The sequence below is a fragment of the Aulonocara stuartgranti genome, assembly GCF_965226115.1.
Source record: "Aulonocara stuartgranti genome assembly, chromosome: 19".
NCBI classification, from domain to species: domain Eukaryota; kingdom Metazoa; phylum Chordata; class Actinopteri; order Cichliformes; family Cichlidae; genus Aulonocara; species Aulonocara stuartgranti.
Genome location: NC_138955.1, coordinates 2055840 through 2072153, shown reverse-complemented (window position 1 = coordinate 2072153; position 16314 = coordinate 2055840). Strand labels below are relative to the sequence as shown.

Sequence of the window (16314 nt, the reverse complement as noted above, 5' to 3'; positions counted from 1 at the left end):
GGGGGTCAGTCAGTCGTTGCTCTCACGTCTGCAGTTGGTTCAAAATGCGGCTGCACGACTCCTAACAGGAACTCGAAAAAGAGAGCATATAACCCCCGTGCTAGCCTCTCTGCACTGGCTGCCTGTGTCTTTTAGAGTTCGTTTTAAAATTCTCATGTTTGTTTTTAAATGCCTTCACAGTCTTGCCCCGCCTTACCTCTCTGAGCTTCTTCATCCCCACATACCCTGTCGGTCTCTCAGGTCAGCTGACCAGCTGCTCCTGGAGGTACCGAGATCCAGGAGGAAGCTCAGAGGGGGCGGGGCCTTCTCTATCGTGGCTCCTAAATTATGGAATAATTTGCCCATGCACGTTAGAGAGGCCCTTTCACTGTCCACTTTTAAATCGCGTCTTAAAACCCACTTTTATTCCTTGGCTTTTAACCTCAGTGAGACTCAGTTTCTCTTTTAATTGAAGTAGTTATTTAATTAATGATTTCACTCTTCATTTATTTGGTTTTTATTTATATTTCATGTAATTTTATTTTACAGTTCCAATGTACAGCACTTTGTGTCAGCTGTGGTTGTTTTAAAGTGCTTTATAAATAAAGTTGATGATGATGATGAAACATGGTTTACTAGGGTTTGTAACTAATTGACTTTGCAGAGAGTTGAAGGCCAGCATCCCAATGCAAAACACATAGAAGGATGCATCTTCTATAGTTATTACATGTTATTACAGGCAGCCAAGTTTCCTTTCGCAGTAAGTGATGGGACACAGTTACACTGTCAGCCAGTATACTCCTGTCATGATTATTTCTGTGGCTAATGATAATAGGAGTATTAGGAGCAGTAAAGAGTCGTCATATTACCAGTTATAGCTGCAACCACAGCCAGACAACAACTGTGCTCATGACATAAAGGGTGGACACGCTGAGAGAGAGCGATAGAGACAGTGAGAGGTACAGAAAACAAAGTGAAGACAAAGTGAAACCACCTTATGCATGTTATGATTTAAAGAATATGTGATAGTTTACATATCTAAGACTGTATGCCTTATTAGACATTTTAGCTCATGGATTCTGGTGCTTTTTCACAAATCCATTTCCTTCTGACTCCACATCTAACATCATTCCAAGCTTTGAAGAAGTTTACTCTGGGATACACGGCTGCACAGTCTTCATCATTGAGATTGTTCGGCTCTCCATCGTTCCAGTACCTGAAGTAAAAGACACTTTACTTTACAGAGCTAACATTTTCTTTCAATCCATCCACTTTTTCATCTTCCCTCTCAGCCACATATATTATTGAGGAGAAGTTCATTTTTTGTAAGTGGCAGTTTCACTGTGTGTAGCATACTGAACTCTTACCCTTGAACAAGAAATCTTCCATCCAACCATTTCCAAGTCCCTTCCTCCTTGGAATCACTCAGTCCGATCCAGAAGTCTGTCGAGAGCTGGGAGGCATCTTGATGATTTATTAGGAAATTTACTGTCGAGTTCTAACAAAAAAAAAAGATTAAAATTAATTTTAAAAAATCAATATGAATGGTCTCCACAGAAATACTAACAAACCTCTTTGTCTTGGCTGTCTATGATTATAAGATCTCCTCCCTGCAGCTGACAGAAATCTCTGGATTCCTTCCATGTTTTCATTTCATTTGATTTCAAGGAGAAGTAGTAACATACAGAGTTCATTAAAATCCATCCCACAGGACAGCGTTTGCAGCCATCGCCTGTTTCCAAAAGATAATGCCACTATTATAGAAAATTATGAAACAAATCATTTTTATTATATACAGAAATAATAAAACAGGTTTTACTATGCATTGACAAGCGTGATCTTGAAGTTTCAATTTCCTTTGTGATTTTTTCCATCTGACTTTTATAGTCATTGCTTCTTTTTGTCTGGTGTTCAAGCTCCCAGTTGGTTTGTGTCTGACGGCTCATCTCACTGTCCAGCTGCTTCCTGGCATCCTTCATGATTTCCACTGCAGTCTTGTAAGTGTCCTGGAGGTTGATGAGCTCTTTGCTGATGCGTTCGGTATCATCGAGGGTGAGGTGAGAATCTGTGAGTTTGTTATCTGCAAGATAACAAGACAGTGTTACTACACAATAGGGTTAGTTCTTTTTACCGTTTTTCTTATTCGTAAATAACATTATTTACTGACACTGACAAACAACAATCATATTTTAGTACATAGTACAAATAATTTTAGCCATTTTTTATTTATTAACATTTTTTTGTTTTTGTTCTGGATTGTTAACAAAATTCAGTATCTGTTTGATAATAAGAATGATTCTGTACATTGCACGTCCTCAGACTGACTTACAATGGACTCCCAGGCCAATATCAACTATCAGCAAAACAGCAGCGAGTAGGGCCAGGCTCACTGCAGCCAGTCTGTGACATCTCCCAGGACTCATAGTGAACATGGACACTATACAGAGAAGAAGAATTTTCAGCTTAATGACAATGACAAATCTTTCGTGACCAACACTTGCTTGAAGTACATGTTATAAAGGCAACTTAATGTATCTTTTTACTACTTGCTGAACTTAAATCATGTGTAGTGACAGGCCCAAAAGAAGCAGTCCAAAACAGTGAGTCTTTAATATTAATACAAAGCCCAATTTAAAAAAAGTGTTAAAAGTGCAGAAATGATAAATAAGAACACGAGAGCCAAGCAGCGCTGCACACAGGAAACAGACATGTTTCCAAATATGAAATATACTGCAACAACAAAGAAACGGAGAATCAGAACAAAACAGAACTCAATGAGGATGGGAAACAGGTGAGGCATGAGATGCAGGTGAAACTAATTAACAGTCTAGGAATGAAGGGAGGGAAGCAAAACGAACCTAAAATACAAAACAAGAAAGAATGACCAGGACAAGGAAACAAGGGCACATAAACACAGGACGAGACAAGGGGGAAGTAAGAGAGAAAGTAATAAAGAAACAAAACACAAATACTCCAAAATAGGAAAGTGAATTTAAATAAAGATCAAACATCAGACTAGAATAAACCACTCAAACTCTACAAATACTATACTATCAAGAACTGCTTGGTGCCTGAAAGTTTTGAATACTTAATTGTGAGAATTAAGTATTCAACTTATTTCAACTTATTTTAGCAGTGGTATGTTCAAACTTGGTCAAAATAACCAACAGACACCCGAATCAGACTACGGAAGCCCATTAAACACAAATTTAATTTATTATACCTTGGTGCCTGTTAGACTGATGATGATGAGGATGCTCTTCATCGTAGAAGTCTTCTTCACAAATGAATTCCTTAAATCCACCATTAAAATTACCACCCGTGGGTTCTCTCCTCTCCTCCATTCTCACTGTTCAGTCAACATCGGTCATATGTGCATTTGAATAACAACTGGCCTGAGATAACGCAACCTGAACTTGCTGATTTCATCAAAAATTATTGAACACAATCAATTCCAGTAAAATGTGGAATGTGTGGGGGGAAAAAAGGAGAAGTGAAATAGTTGTTATTCATTTTGCTGCAGCATTCACTTTTCAAACACAGAGGATTTGAATGTGCTGACTCTTATAGCCGAATTAACCGTCTTAGATGCTGGACAGTAATAATGTTTTCTGCACTGTCCATGAGTAACCCCCCACCCGCAACATACACACACACATTAATTTTTTAACAAGAATGCCAGGTTCTGAAATTATTTAAACACAACCTGAGACAAAGGACAACACAACATACACAGAGGCTCCCAAAGTGTGGGGCCCACCCCGTGTGTGTGTGTGTGTGTGTGTGTGTGTGTGTGTGTGTGTGTGTGTGTGTGTGTGTGTGTGTGTGTGTGTGTGTGTGTAGGGGAGGCTGAGGCAACTCTTGGTTATCCCTGTGTTTGGAGCAGGCGCTGGGCTCTCCAAATCACAGAACAAACACTTCCTTTAATGACTAACTACTCCGGAGATGTTAGTTCTAAAGTTACAGTGGGATCCAAATAATATCAGGCTGATCCTGCCACAATTTTTTCCCTCTGTTCAAATCACGGACAAATAGTATCCCACAGTTGTTTGTGTTTTTGAACCCATTTTGCACAAAAAAAAAAAAACAAAAAAAAAACTGAGTTTTTAAAAATCTCAATCGAAACAAAAAGGAGCACAAGAGTCCAAACACACAAGAAAACAGTCCAAGAACACAGGAAAACAGATCAAAAACAAAACCAAATCAGAACCCAACAAGAGTCCATGAAAAGTTCAGGGGGCCGACCGTGCACATGGCAATGGCGGCGACGGGCAAACAGTTCTGGAGGTCGACCGTGCACACGGCAACAGCGGCGGAGGCAAAACCAATCAGGCGGCCGACCACTTGGAAGGTAGTGGCAGCCACTGAGCAGGTCCGGAGGTCGGCCGCGATGCCAGCGGCGGCGCCGAAATCTTTCCGGAGGCCGTCCCCGAAGGCCATGATGCCAACTTAGAGGCCCGGAAAACAGCCAGCAGAGGCGAGGCGGAACGGGTCGAGCTGGCTCTGGCGGTGGTGTAGCAACCGCAGGACCAGACAAGGCCGGACCAGGCGAGGCCGGACCAGGCGTGGATGAAGGGACGGCTGCGGAACCTGACGGCAGCGGGACGGCTGCGGAACCTGACGGCATCATCACCTGCAGCATCATCACCTGCAGCCAAGTGGTCGGCTGCAGGTGATGATGCTGCAGGCGGTGATGTGAAAGTCGCGGGGGATGATTCAGCAGGTGACGGCTGAACCGATTTCCCCGGACCATCAGCAGATGTGAGGATGTGCTGGCTGGGTCCTCCGGGACCCTCAGTTAACGAGGAGTGATGCTGGACGGGCCCCTCGGACCCTCCAGCAGACGAGGCATGAGGCTGGACGGGCGACTCAGGCCCTCCAGCTGGTGAGAAAGGAGGCTGGACAGGCGACTCGGACCCTCCAGCAGACGTGGCATGAGGCTGGGCGGGCCCCTCGATCAGCTGACCGAGCTGAAGGTGGCTGCTGGGCAGCTGACCGAGCTGAAGGTGGTTGCTGATCAGCTGACCGAGCTGAAGGTGGTTGCTGATCAGCTGACCGAGCTGAAGGTGGTTGTTGGGTAGCTGACCGAGCTGAAGGTGGTTGCTGATCAGCTGACCGAGCTGAAGGTGGTTGCTGATCAGCTGACCGAGCTGAAGGTGGTTGCTGATCAGCTGACCGAGCTGAAGGTGGTTGCTGATCAGCTGACCGAGCTGAAGGTGGTTGCTGGGCAGCTAACTGAACTGAAGGCCGGGAAACACACTGTTCATTTTTAAACATGGGCACAGGAGTAGGCACAACAACTTCTGAATTAACTACTCCTGAGTTACCTGGCTGGGGCTTATGAATATCTGGGATGACACACATGTTGTTTGTGCTCACAGATGTGTTGAGTTGAGGACGAACAGCGGTCTCTACATGCTTGACAGGTTTTGAAGCATGACAATCATCCAGAACATTCCTAGCCGGCTGTTCAGACAAAATCCCAGACTCCTGCTGGGACTGAATGCTGGCGGCGCATCCGCCACTTGCCAGTTGAAATGGGATCAGGGCTGGCAAAAGGTGACATGGAGAAACACTGCTGCGGAGTGGAAATGAAAACTGCACCAGTCCGTACTACAGGAGAAAAGGGAAGTGTGGTTGGGTGGTGATGGCTAGGGTTGCATTTCTTCTTTAAGGATGGATCAAACGATTTGGCGACAAATCTTGGCAAAAACTGCCGCTGACGTCGAGAACACCACGTGGTGAGGGCCTCCAGGAGGGTAGCTGAATCGTCCATTCCTGGACCGCTCATGCCAAACAGTTCGAAGGCTAGCCTCGCTCTTAGAGCTGTTATTATTTGCTTAAGTCCATTTATGTTCAGAAAACTGACGGTGGAGGCAGTGGACGACAAAAAATTATCAAAAAACACTACCTCCAGCTGCCTCTTGTAGGGGCTCACAGCGTGGATTATCCTCCAACAGTAATCCCATAGGTGCGCGAGATTCTCTCCCTCAGAGGTGAAAAGTGAGTCCGCTGGATCCATACTGGTCGCGTCGTTCTGTCAGGGCTCTGTGTGCGGACAGGCAGAAATGTGGATCCAAATGCAGGACTCCGAGACGAAATGTAACTAAAACCACAGCTTTTATTGCTGGCATGAAACAAAAACAGAAACCAAGCAGGAACACACAGGCAGGGTCTGAGGGTACAACACGACACCGAGCATGGGAAAACACAGGGCTTAAATACACAGGGTAGTAATGAGGGAATGGGCAACAGAAGGGAGACACAGCTGGGGGAGATCAGGGCTAACGAGACGGGGGAGCTAAGCTGCACACACTAACATAAGACAAAGACTTTCACAATAAAACAGGAAACAAGAATTACTAAACCAGATGCAGACATGACACTGAGAGACAGACTAGACACTGAACAGAAACTGCAACACACATGAGAACCCAAAACCTAAGAACTGATCCCTCACCAAGAATAACAGAAACAGATCTATAATGATAATAAACAAAGCACCAGAACATCAGAAAACAATCCATAATGCAAAAATAAACCAAAACATAATAAACTCAAAATACCGGGTCCAACGGACCCAGAACCGTGACAGAAACAGCTGCGTTCTCAAAAATACCCGTGTAGGTGTAGCGTAAAGGGGGGGGTTCAAGGTTCTTTATTTGTCACATGCATAGTTATACAAGTATAACACACAGTGAAATGTAACCTGACACGCTCCTCGACATGTGCAAAAATTGGGGGGGGGGGCGTAAGAGGAAGAACATATATATATATATATATATAATGCTCAGTGAATACCTCAGGCAGCAGAAACCCAAGAAAGAGGAGGGAGACGAGGAACCATCATGGAAGGACAGGCCCCTGCACGGTATGTACCACCGGCAGATAGAGGAGGTGGCTGATATCCAGAAATCCTACCAGTGGCTGGACAAAGCTGGACTGAAAGACAGCACAGAGGCACTAATCATGGCAGCACAAGAACAAGCTCTGAGCACAAGATCCATAGAGGCTGGGGTCTATCACACCAGGCAAGACCCCAGGTGCAGGCTGTGTAAAGATGCCCCAGAGACAATCCAGCACATAACAGCAGGGTGCAAGATGCTAGCAGGCAAGGCATACATGGAACGCCATAACCAAGTGGCCGGCATAGTGTACAGGAACATCTGTGCCGAGTATAACCTGGAAGTCCCGAGGTCAAAATGGGAGATGCCCCCAAGGGTGGTGGAGAATGACCGAGCTAAGATCCTGTGGGACTTCCAGATACAGACGGACAAAATGGTGGTGGCTAACCAACCGGACATAGTGGTGGTAGACAAACAGAAGAAGACGGCCGTAGTGATCGATGTAGCGGTTCCCAATGACAGCAATATCAGGAAGAAGGAACACAAGAAGCTGGAGAAATACCAAGGGCTCAGAGAAGAGCTCGAGAGGATGTGGAGGGTGAAGGTAACGGTGGTCCCCGTGGTAATCGGAGCACTAGGTGCGGTGACTCCCAAGCTAGGCGAGTGGCTCCAGCAGATCCCGGGAACAACATCGGAGATCTCTGTCCAGAAGAGCGCAGTCCTGGGAACAGCTAAGATACTGCGCAGGACCCTCAAGCTCCCAGGCCTGTCAAGGTCAACAGCATTTCAAGTAGGTAACACCTTGATTATTTTCTTTATTTAGTCATTATGTTGTAGATCTGCTCCTGTGTTTGAGATCATTGTTATATCACAGGGGTGGCCAACTCCAGGCCTCGAGAGCCGGTCTCATGCAGGTTTTAGATAACATCCTGAGTCAACACACCTGAATCAAATGATTAGTTCCAGGCCTCTGGAGAACTTGAAATGTTGAGGAGGTAATTTAGCCATTTAAATCAGCTGTGATGGATCAAGCACACATCTAAAACCTGCAGGACACCGGCTCTTGAGGCCTGGATTTGGCCACTCCTGTTCTATCACGACTCAGTCTGGCACAAGCTTTAGCTGTCAGACCTCTCTTTTGACCCCAGAACGATTTGGTACACAGAGGAGTTTACAGTCAACTCGACAGTGATTGCAAGGTGTCCAGGTTCTGTCACTGTAAAAGAAGCCCAAATCATCACCTCTCCACCACTGTGCTTTACAGTTGGTATGAGGTGTTTGTGTTGGGTTGGTTTGCTGTATTTGGTTGTTACTAAACGTGGCGAGTACATTTTGGACAAACATCTACATTATCCTTTAGATAGATATGTGAAACCTATGCTGTGCTGCCTTTTTTACAATTGCACTGTCACTTTTGATGTGTAGTCTTTTTTCTGTTTTTTGTTTTGTTTTGTTTTTCACTGAATGTTGGAGACTTTGTCACTTCTTAGCATGTGATCTAAGAAATGAATTCCCCCCCCCCCCCCCCTCAATGCAATCAATGTTTGTAGTATTTTGGAACTTAAAGATGGAGATTCATTAATGTTTCTTGATTTTTCTATGAGTGCTTCCCATATGGAAAAGATATATATAAATCTTACAAAGTTTGTATCCGTCTTGTGTGAAACTTGTATGAAAAGCATACAAGAGTGAAAACAGATATAAAATCCCTTGAAAAATTATATAAATGAAACTTATGTTTTGGATACTTCCTAAAACAATATATGAAAGTAATGAGAAAGTGGCCACTTTCATGAGTAAATCATATAAGCCTTATATGATTCACTATATGAAGTAGGCCACATCTTATGCAAGTCTTTTATAAGTTTTTTCTTTTCCATATGGGTTTCTTTGTGTGTAAACCTAGTTAACTTTGTTCTGACATCACTCTGATCTCTCCACACAATATTTTGATCTCTCTACACTGCCAAACACAATGAAACTGGGGCTCCTGTGACTCCAGTACACTGATGCTAATGTGGTACTAATGATCATAATGATTTAACTTGGTAGATGTACGAACTCCAGCACAGCAAATCTTTCTATTGGATGTAAGCGGATTATAAAACTCATGTGTCCATGTAAGATATAGAAATTTCCAAAACATTTTAATATTGTTTACTGAACTGTAATACACTTTTCATTGACTTTAATACAGTTTGAATGATACAAGTTTAAAAATGCCCCAAACATAAAACATATGAATCATTCCAGGTTTCTGGAGTGAATCAAGACTATCTTGATGGTACTTCACATATCCAGTCTAAGTTATGCCCATTGCAGTTTCCATCATAGCGGGTCTTCCAGGGATTAGAGGAGGAGTAAATGATAATCACACAATTTTCCTCCTCAACATTTGGTTCTCCATCCATCCAGTACCTGAGAAAAGGCGAGACAGATAATTAAGTGGAAATGATCTATAAAAATCTATAATTAATAATCTGTCTTTTCTTACCTTTGTTCCACCTCTGTGACATTATTAAGCCACACCCATGTCCCCACTGTCGCTATGTCAGTAAGACCAACCCAGAATCCGTTCACCCACTGATGAGGATTGTTTTTTAGAAGTTTGATGGTGTTACTCACGAATGCCTATGTGAGCAAAAAAAGAGAAAAACACATTTAAAATTTAGTCAATAAAAATTGTAAATTGCCTACTTACAAAACTGGCCACGATTGCCTGTGGGATGCAAATTATGCCAACACAGAAACTCCTAAACAGCCTTAAGGCTACATTTAAAAATCTTTGCTAATCACTTTCAGTGACTATTGTCAAAGGAGCTTGCAAAGAAAAGTGTCTGGACTTCTTTAAGTTGCTTGAAGACGTTTCACCTCTCATCCGAGAAGCTTCTTCAGTTAGCCACTTCACAAGCGCATGGCACAACACAGAAGAGCCACCTCCACAGGACAAGACTCAGCACTCCATCTGCATCTAAAGGTCAAAGGTCACTCTTTCGAGGATGCCAATGTTCACATTTTGGACAGAGAGGACAGATGGTTTGAAAGAGGAGTGAAAGAAGCATCTATGTCCACTGTGAGCGACCATCTTTGAACAGAGGCGGGGGTTTACGACACCAACTCTCTGCCATCTTTAATCCAGTTTTGAGATCCTTCCCAGACGCCTTAACGCCCACTCACATGCTGGGCCATCTGACCTCAGGAATTCGCATGATAAGGTGGGGCCAGGTTTCACAATGAACACACCCGAAACTCTGGCTGATTGGGACCCACGCCCAGTTTCCCACCTTGGCTCAGGCGATTAGAGGATCATCAGGGGGTCCTTTTGTCCCTCTGTGGGGGGAAACTCCCACTAGGTTTATATCTGGGACTCTCCACCATTTGACCTTAGAACTGAAGAAGCTTCTCGGATGAGAGGTGAAACGTCTTCAAGCAACTTAAAGAAGTCCAGACGCTTTTCTTTGCAAGTTCCTTTGACTACGATGACCTGGATGACTGAGAACCTTCACAGACATATTCAGTGACTATTGTATGTCTGTGGACGATGTATGTAGATAACTTATCTGTTTTCAAGCTTCTTCTCTCTTATTTTCAACCCACCTGCTCCTGTTGGTTATCAATCACAACAAGGTCAGAGCCACGACTAACACAGTCCACTCTGCTCTCATGCCAGTTCCTTTTGACAGCAGAGGACTCGGTGGAAGAGAAGAAATAGCAGGACGAGTTGAAAAGAATCCATCCAGGAGCGCATTTATCACAAGAGTTCTCTGAGAGAAACAAAGGATTTCTTGTCATTTCAGGTACTTTAATGTATTCAGAGTTCACAGATTAAAACAAAACTTCTCACCTAAAACTGATATGTTGGACTTTAGGTTTGTCTTCTCTATTTGCAGGGCTCCCATCTGTTTCTCATAACCATCATTGACGGTCTTCAGCTGCTCAATTTTCACCTTTACTTCTTTGTGGTTGTTGATCGCGCTCTTTAACGCCTTCTTGGCCTCCTCTTCGGCTTCGATCACATCGCTGTGGTTGCTTCGGAGATAGTCGAGCTCATTGAAGAGCTGTGTTACAGCTGGGTTGGAAATGTGCAAGGAGCCCTCTTTGACTTTGGCACCTACACAGGTAAGAGAGACAGATATATTAATATAATTAGTTCATCATTATGAAATGATTAGTGTTTTGAAATATGGAAAATGTGCATTTCCCCTTGTGTGGTTGCTGAGAGTTCAACAATTATTGTATTGGCTAACCAATATTGTTACACAACCAAGCACAAGTAAACCGTATCATCACATGAGCTGTTACACTCACACTTAATCGCAAAAACAACAGCGACTATCAGCAGCACAGCATTCAAGAGTCCCAAGCACAGTAAAACCCATCGATTAAATCCATCTCCACCTGCATGGTCAAACATACAAATTTTGAAAACAAAAAAAAGATTTTCAGATAAACACTTTTCATTTAAATCTGGTTGTTGACACTTGAAGATGATTCAGAAATGCAGCAAATAAGTAAAAAGCTAGAAATTAGACTGAAGTAACTCGGAAAAATATATTATAAAACTATCAAATTTAAACTATTAGACGTTTTATTCCCATCCTTTGGGCCATCTATTATTCTCCCTACGGCTTTACTAATGTGTAGGTAGCATAATGAATAATAATTATAATAAATATCACTTTAAAACTACAGTTATTTGGGCATAATACCACAAATTCTTCATTTGTTAAAAATTATACAACTACCAAAAAAATGTGAATACATAAAATCACAGGCTGATCTGCATTTATGAAGGAAAAGAGTGGGAAAACTGTAGAAATGCACAAAATAAAAATCAAATAGGAATTCAGTGCCATACCTTGTCCGGATATGTTGTAGCTTTTGAAGAAAACTGGAGGAAACGTTGGCCTAACTGATCTTGTCCTCTGTGAAGTCTCCATTGCAATGCTGCAGGTTCTGCCCACTGAGCTGCTTTCCCCTCCTTATATACAGACACAAGGCATGTCTCATGGACTCACATGCCTCATGAAGCCTTTATCATTTTGTCATAGACTAATTAATATGAAAACTCTCCCTAAACATTTTGGATTGATAGATAAAAAATAAATATATAAAGTCCCCATCAAATACACTGTGTGCACAATTATTAACCAAGTTGTATTTTTGAGGATTAATTTTCATTATGGATCAAGGACAGTGCTCTTGGTCAATCCAAAATGTTAATTAATCTAAACCCAAATGTTTAAGAATGTAAAAGTGAGGTTTTGTCTTTAAGAGAATATTTATATATATATGTGCAGAATTATTAGGCAACTAAATGAAAAAAATGAACATTTTCCCATCTCACTAGTTTATTTGCAAATGTTACAGTGAGAATAATAAAACAACTCAAAATGTACACTGTGTAATTTTGAAAATGTAAAATGTGTCAAAATAAAAAAAAATTTTTTAAAAATCAGTGACTAATATAGCCATCCTTCTTTTCAATCACTGTCACAAGCCTTCTATTCATGGAGTCTGTCAGTTAACTTTTTGTGCAGCAGCAACCACAGCCTCCCAGACACTTTTCAGAGAGGTGTACTGTTTCTTTTCATCCTTAAGGCCTTTACTGGCTAGCCATGCAGTGGAGTACTTTGATGCACGTGATGGAGCATTGTCCTGCATAAAAATCATGGTCTTCTTAAAAGATGCAGACTTTTTCCTGTGCGACTGCTTCTAAAAACTAACAGTAGGTTTTGGAGTTGATTTTCAGGCCATCTTCAACCTGAAGAGGTCCAACCAGCTCATCTTTAATAATACCAGCCCATACCATTGCCCCACCTCCACCTTGCCGGCGTTTAAGTCGAAGTGGAGCTCTGTGTCTGTTACTGATCCAGCCACTGGCCCATCCATCTGGTCCATCAAGAGTCACTCTCATCTCATGAGTCCATAAAACCTTTGAAAAATGTCTGTTCAGATATTTCTTGGCCCAGTCTTGACGTTTCAACTTGTGTGTTTTGTTCAGTGGTGGTCGGGTTTCAGCCTTCCTTACCTTGGCCATGTCTCTAAGAACTGAACACCTTCTGGACACTCTGGGTAGGTTGCAGTTCAGGAGCATGGCAGCACTGGAGGATAATGGGTTCCTGGTAGCTTCACGTTTGATTGTTCTCAAATCTTTGGCAGTTAACTTGCATCTTTTATGCTCAATGCGTTTCTTGCAACCCTGTTGGCTATTTGCAACAAAACGTTTGATGGTTCTGTGGTCACGCCCCAATATCTTTGCAATTTCAAGAGTGCAGCATCCTTCTGAAAGACTTTTTACAATTTTTGACTTTTCAGAGTCCATTTAAATCACTTTTTTTTGCCCATTTTGCCTGAGGGAGAGAAGCTGCCTAATAATTATGCACACCTTTATATAGAGTGTTGATCTACTTAGGCCACACCCTCACTCATTATGCAAATACAGATCACCTGATACACTTAAATCCAATAAGCACTCAAGTTTATTCATCTTGAAGTTGGAAAATATGCGTAAAAAATATGATATGGCCAAAATACCCACTTGCCTAATAATTGTGCACACAGTGTATGACTGTTTACATAAAGAACTTAAATTACCTGTTAAGAACATAATTTCCAAATTGTCTCCAACTAACAACTTCAATCAAGAATGATAACCTGTTTTTAAAAGATGGTGTGCATAAGAACAAAAAATCAAACAATTACACTTACTAGACACTTTATTAGGTACACCTTGCTGGACTTTTGCCTTCAAAACTGATTGACGTCTTCATGACAGAGATTGAACAAGGTGCTGGAAACATTTCTCAGAGATTTTGGCCTGTGCTGACATGATAGCAGCTACTACAAATATGTTGGCTACACATCAGTGATGCAAATCTGTCATTTCACCACATCCCACGGGTGCTCTACTGGTTACTGTGGAGGCCATTTGAGTACAATGAACTCATTATGTTCAAGAAAACCAGTTTGAGATGATTTGAGCTTTGGGACATGGCGCGTTATCCTACCTCGTTCATGTCTGACTTCTGATATGAACAAGGCATTTCTAGAGTCAGAACTGGTTCATATCAGTTGTTCGTGGTTGTTCAAGTCAATATGTATGTTTACAACTATATACTCTATGTATAGTCCACTAATAGAAAAAAGCATCCACAGCTATAAAAGTGCAAAACCTTCTGCACCAGGCGACAAATAGGAGGCTTGTAAGTTGACCAGTGAACTCCCCACACACTACGACAGCTGAGTCTGATTGCACAACATCCATAACACATTTCCATTTCTGTTGCAATTTTCATGTAGGCTCATGCTTTCAAGCTAGCTTCAGAAGCTGAGGAATGAGCTCTTTTTTGGTCCCGAAGCCTGACGTGCCTGGGCCTGTCTTCTCAGCATCCCCCTCAGTCCCACTGGTTACCATAATTGCTGCAAAACCACTAAACTACTGTGAACTGCATAATTAATTTGAGCTTGTACTGCAATAACTTATTAGTGATGTGGTTTTGAACTTTTTCATTACCAAAATACACAAATCAGTGTAACTTATATGTCAAGCGCATGTGTAAAATTCAGAGTGGCTTTATTGGGTGTGCCTGGACCCCCACTCACTGGATATTTTCTCATTTTACACCACTCTCTGTAAATACAAGAGATGGTTGCGTGGAAAAATCACAGTAAATCAGCAGTTTCTAAGATACTCAGACCAGCCTGTCATGCACCAGCAACCATAACACATCCAAAGTCACTGAAATCTTCTCTTTTTTCCTATTTCATCATTTGATGCTTCAGCAGGTCATATTGAGCATGTCTGCTTGGCTAAATCTCTTGAGCTGCGGCCGTATGATTGGCTAATTAGGTATTTGCTTTAACAAGCAGTTGAACAGGTGTACCAGTGACCAGTGATAGAAAGTAACCAGTGAATGTGGATGCCTACTGCCAATTTGTGCAGTCATCGTAAATATTAGAATATGTTCAGGACAAACTTGGAAAGACATTTTTGAGCCATTGAATAACCAAACAAATATTGCAAATTATACTGTGCTCTTACATAATTTATTAAGACTAATTTCAATATGGATGTTTTTTTTATGTTACACAAGTGAAAAGATTTTTTTATTACTAGCTGTGAAAAAGCTTAATACTGTGCATGTACGAAATGTACTCCTTTCTTTTTTATGCAGTGGTTCTGACAGATGTTGAAATAATCTTAATTCTCTAAGTGCATGTTCAGCAACTTATATAGTTAACATTTGACCCAAAAAGAGGGAAATGAAACTTCTGGTGTCAAACAATAACAAGTGCAGTAACAACAGGGGTTATTAGCATTCAGCACTCCTGATGATCAATCTGCAAAAAATGGACATAAAAATGTTCCAATTTCTCAGTTCTCATTTCTTCTCTGGCATTCCTGTTCATCACTAACGCTCTGTGTCTGTGCCAGTCCATTAAACGTAAACTGGAATCCCTGATAACAGAAAATCAATTCAGTTCAGTTTTATTTATATAGTGCCAAATCACAACAGCAGTCACTGTTGTCACAACCTCAAGTCACTTTGAATTTGCGGTCAAAATATTGAAAACTACACCGAACGTGTCTTGGTTGCTATGCACTTACAGGTTTGTATATCTGAAAGTATTGTGGCCCATCTGATCTGTGGATCATAAAAGTACAACTTCACACACAGACAGGAGTGACTCAGTCACTAAATTATTTAAACATTATTGAAGTCCTGTCATGCTTTCAAGATATTCCAATTCCCATATATTATTTCCACTTGGGTGTTTTATTGAAAATATGCTTTCGTTTAAATGTCATATGAATCTTCCCTTGCCTCCTGCAAAGAAGGAATGTGAAACTGACGCCCTTCAGCCACTTATTTGGCACACAGTGTTTTACACATTACTGACAGAGCTAGGTATATTAAACCCAATATAACATGAGTATCTTCCTCTTTAACCCCCCTCCCCAAAGGAGTTGTTTTACGTCTTCACAAGCCACCCAGTGGCCTCATATAGGCATACGGATGAGTGATGAATGCTCTGAACTTATATTATAGATACCCGGGATGTACGAATTTAAAAATGGTGAGCTGAGAGACTTTAAAACTGATAAGTATTTGTTTTGTTTTGTTATATAATTATTATTATTAGTAGTAGTAGTAGTATTATGGTTTATGCTATTTGTATATGCACAGCATATTGTGAACCCAGGTTTTATGTTGAAGTGCATTATGGTAAATGGCCTGTATTTGTATAGCGCTTTTACTAGCCACTAAGGACCCCAAAGCGCTTTATACAACCAGTCATCCAGTCATTCACACACACATTCACACACTGGTGATGGCAGCTACATTATAGCCACAGCCACCCTGGGGCGCACTGACATTATAAATAAAGGTGCTATGGTATTAATGAAGTTCCTTTTCCTTGTACAAAAGAGGGCTTATATAACGACACAAACAAAATTAATTAATTTTCAAATCATTAATGTAAA

At 41.7% G+C, this 16314-nt stretch overlaps 2 protein-coding genes across 3 annotated transcripts; both read right to left on the bottom strand.

Moving 5' to 3' along the window:
• Positions 1-480: 480 nt before the first annotated feature.
• On the bottom strand, positions 481-3382 carry LOC309694799 (uncharacterized protein). The gene is made up of 6 exons (XM_082515010.1): positions 3203-3382; positions 2309-2416; positions 1799-2059; positions 1551-1711; positions 1347-1477; positions 481-1195 (listed from the first exon to the last, which is right to left on the bottom strand). Exons 1-6 carry the CDS (start codon positions 3321-3323, stop codon positions 1045-1047), a joined length of 933 nt encoding a protein of 310 aa, XP_082371136.1. The 5' UTR covers positions 3324-3382; the 3' UTR covers positions 481-1044.
• Positions 3383-8945: 5563 nt separating this feature from the next.
• Positions 8946-11768, bottom strand: LOC309694847 (C-type lectin domain family 4 member E-like). Of its 2 annotated transcripts, XM_082515090.1 has the most exons (6): positions 11683-11768; positions 11133-11222; positions 10669-10935; positions 10422-10588; positions 9319-9455; positions 8946-9242 (listed from the first exon to the last, which is right to left on the bottom strand). In XM_082515090.1, the coding sequence occupies exons 1-6, from the start codon at positions 11762-11764 to the stop codon at positions 9098-9100; spliced, it is 888 nt and encodes a 295-aa protein (XP_082371216.1). In that variant the 5' UTR covers positions 11765-11768; the 3' UTR covers positions 8946-9097. The 2 variants fall into 2 exon arrangements, with proteins under 2 accessions (XP_082371216.1, XP_082371217.1); XM_082515091.1 differs by lacking the exon at positions 11133-11222.
• Between the last annotated feature and the right edge of the window lie 4546 nt (positions 11769-16314).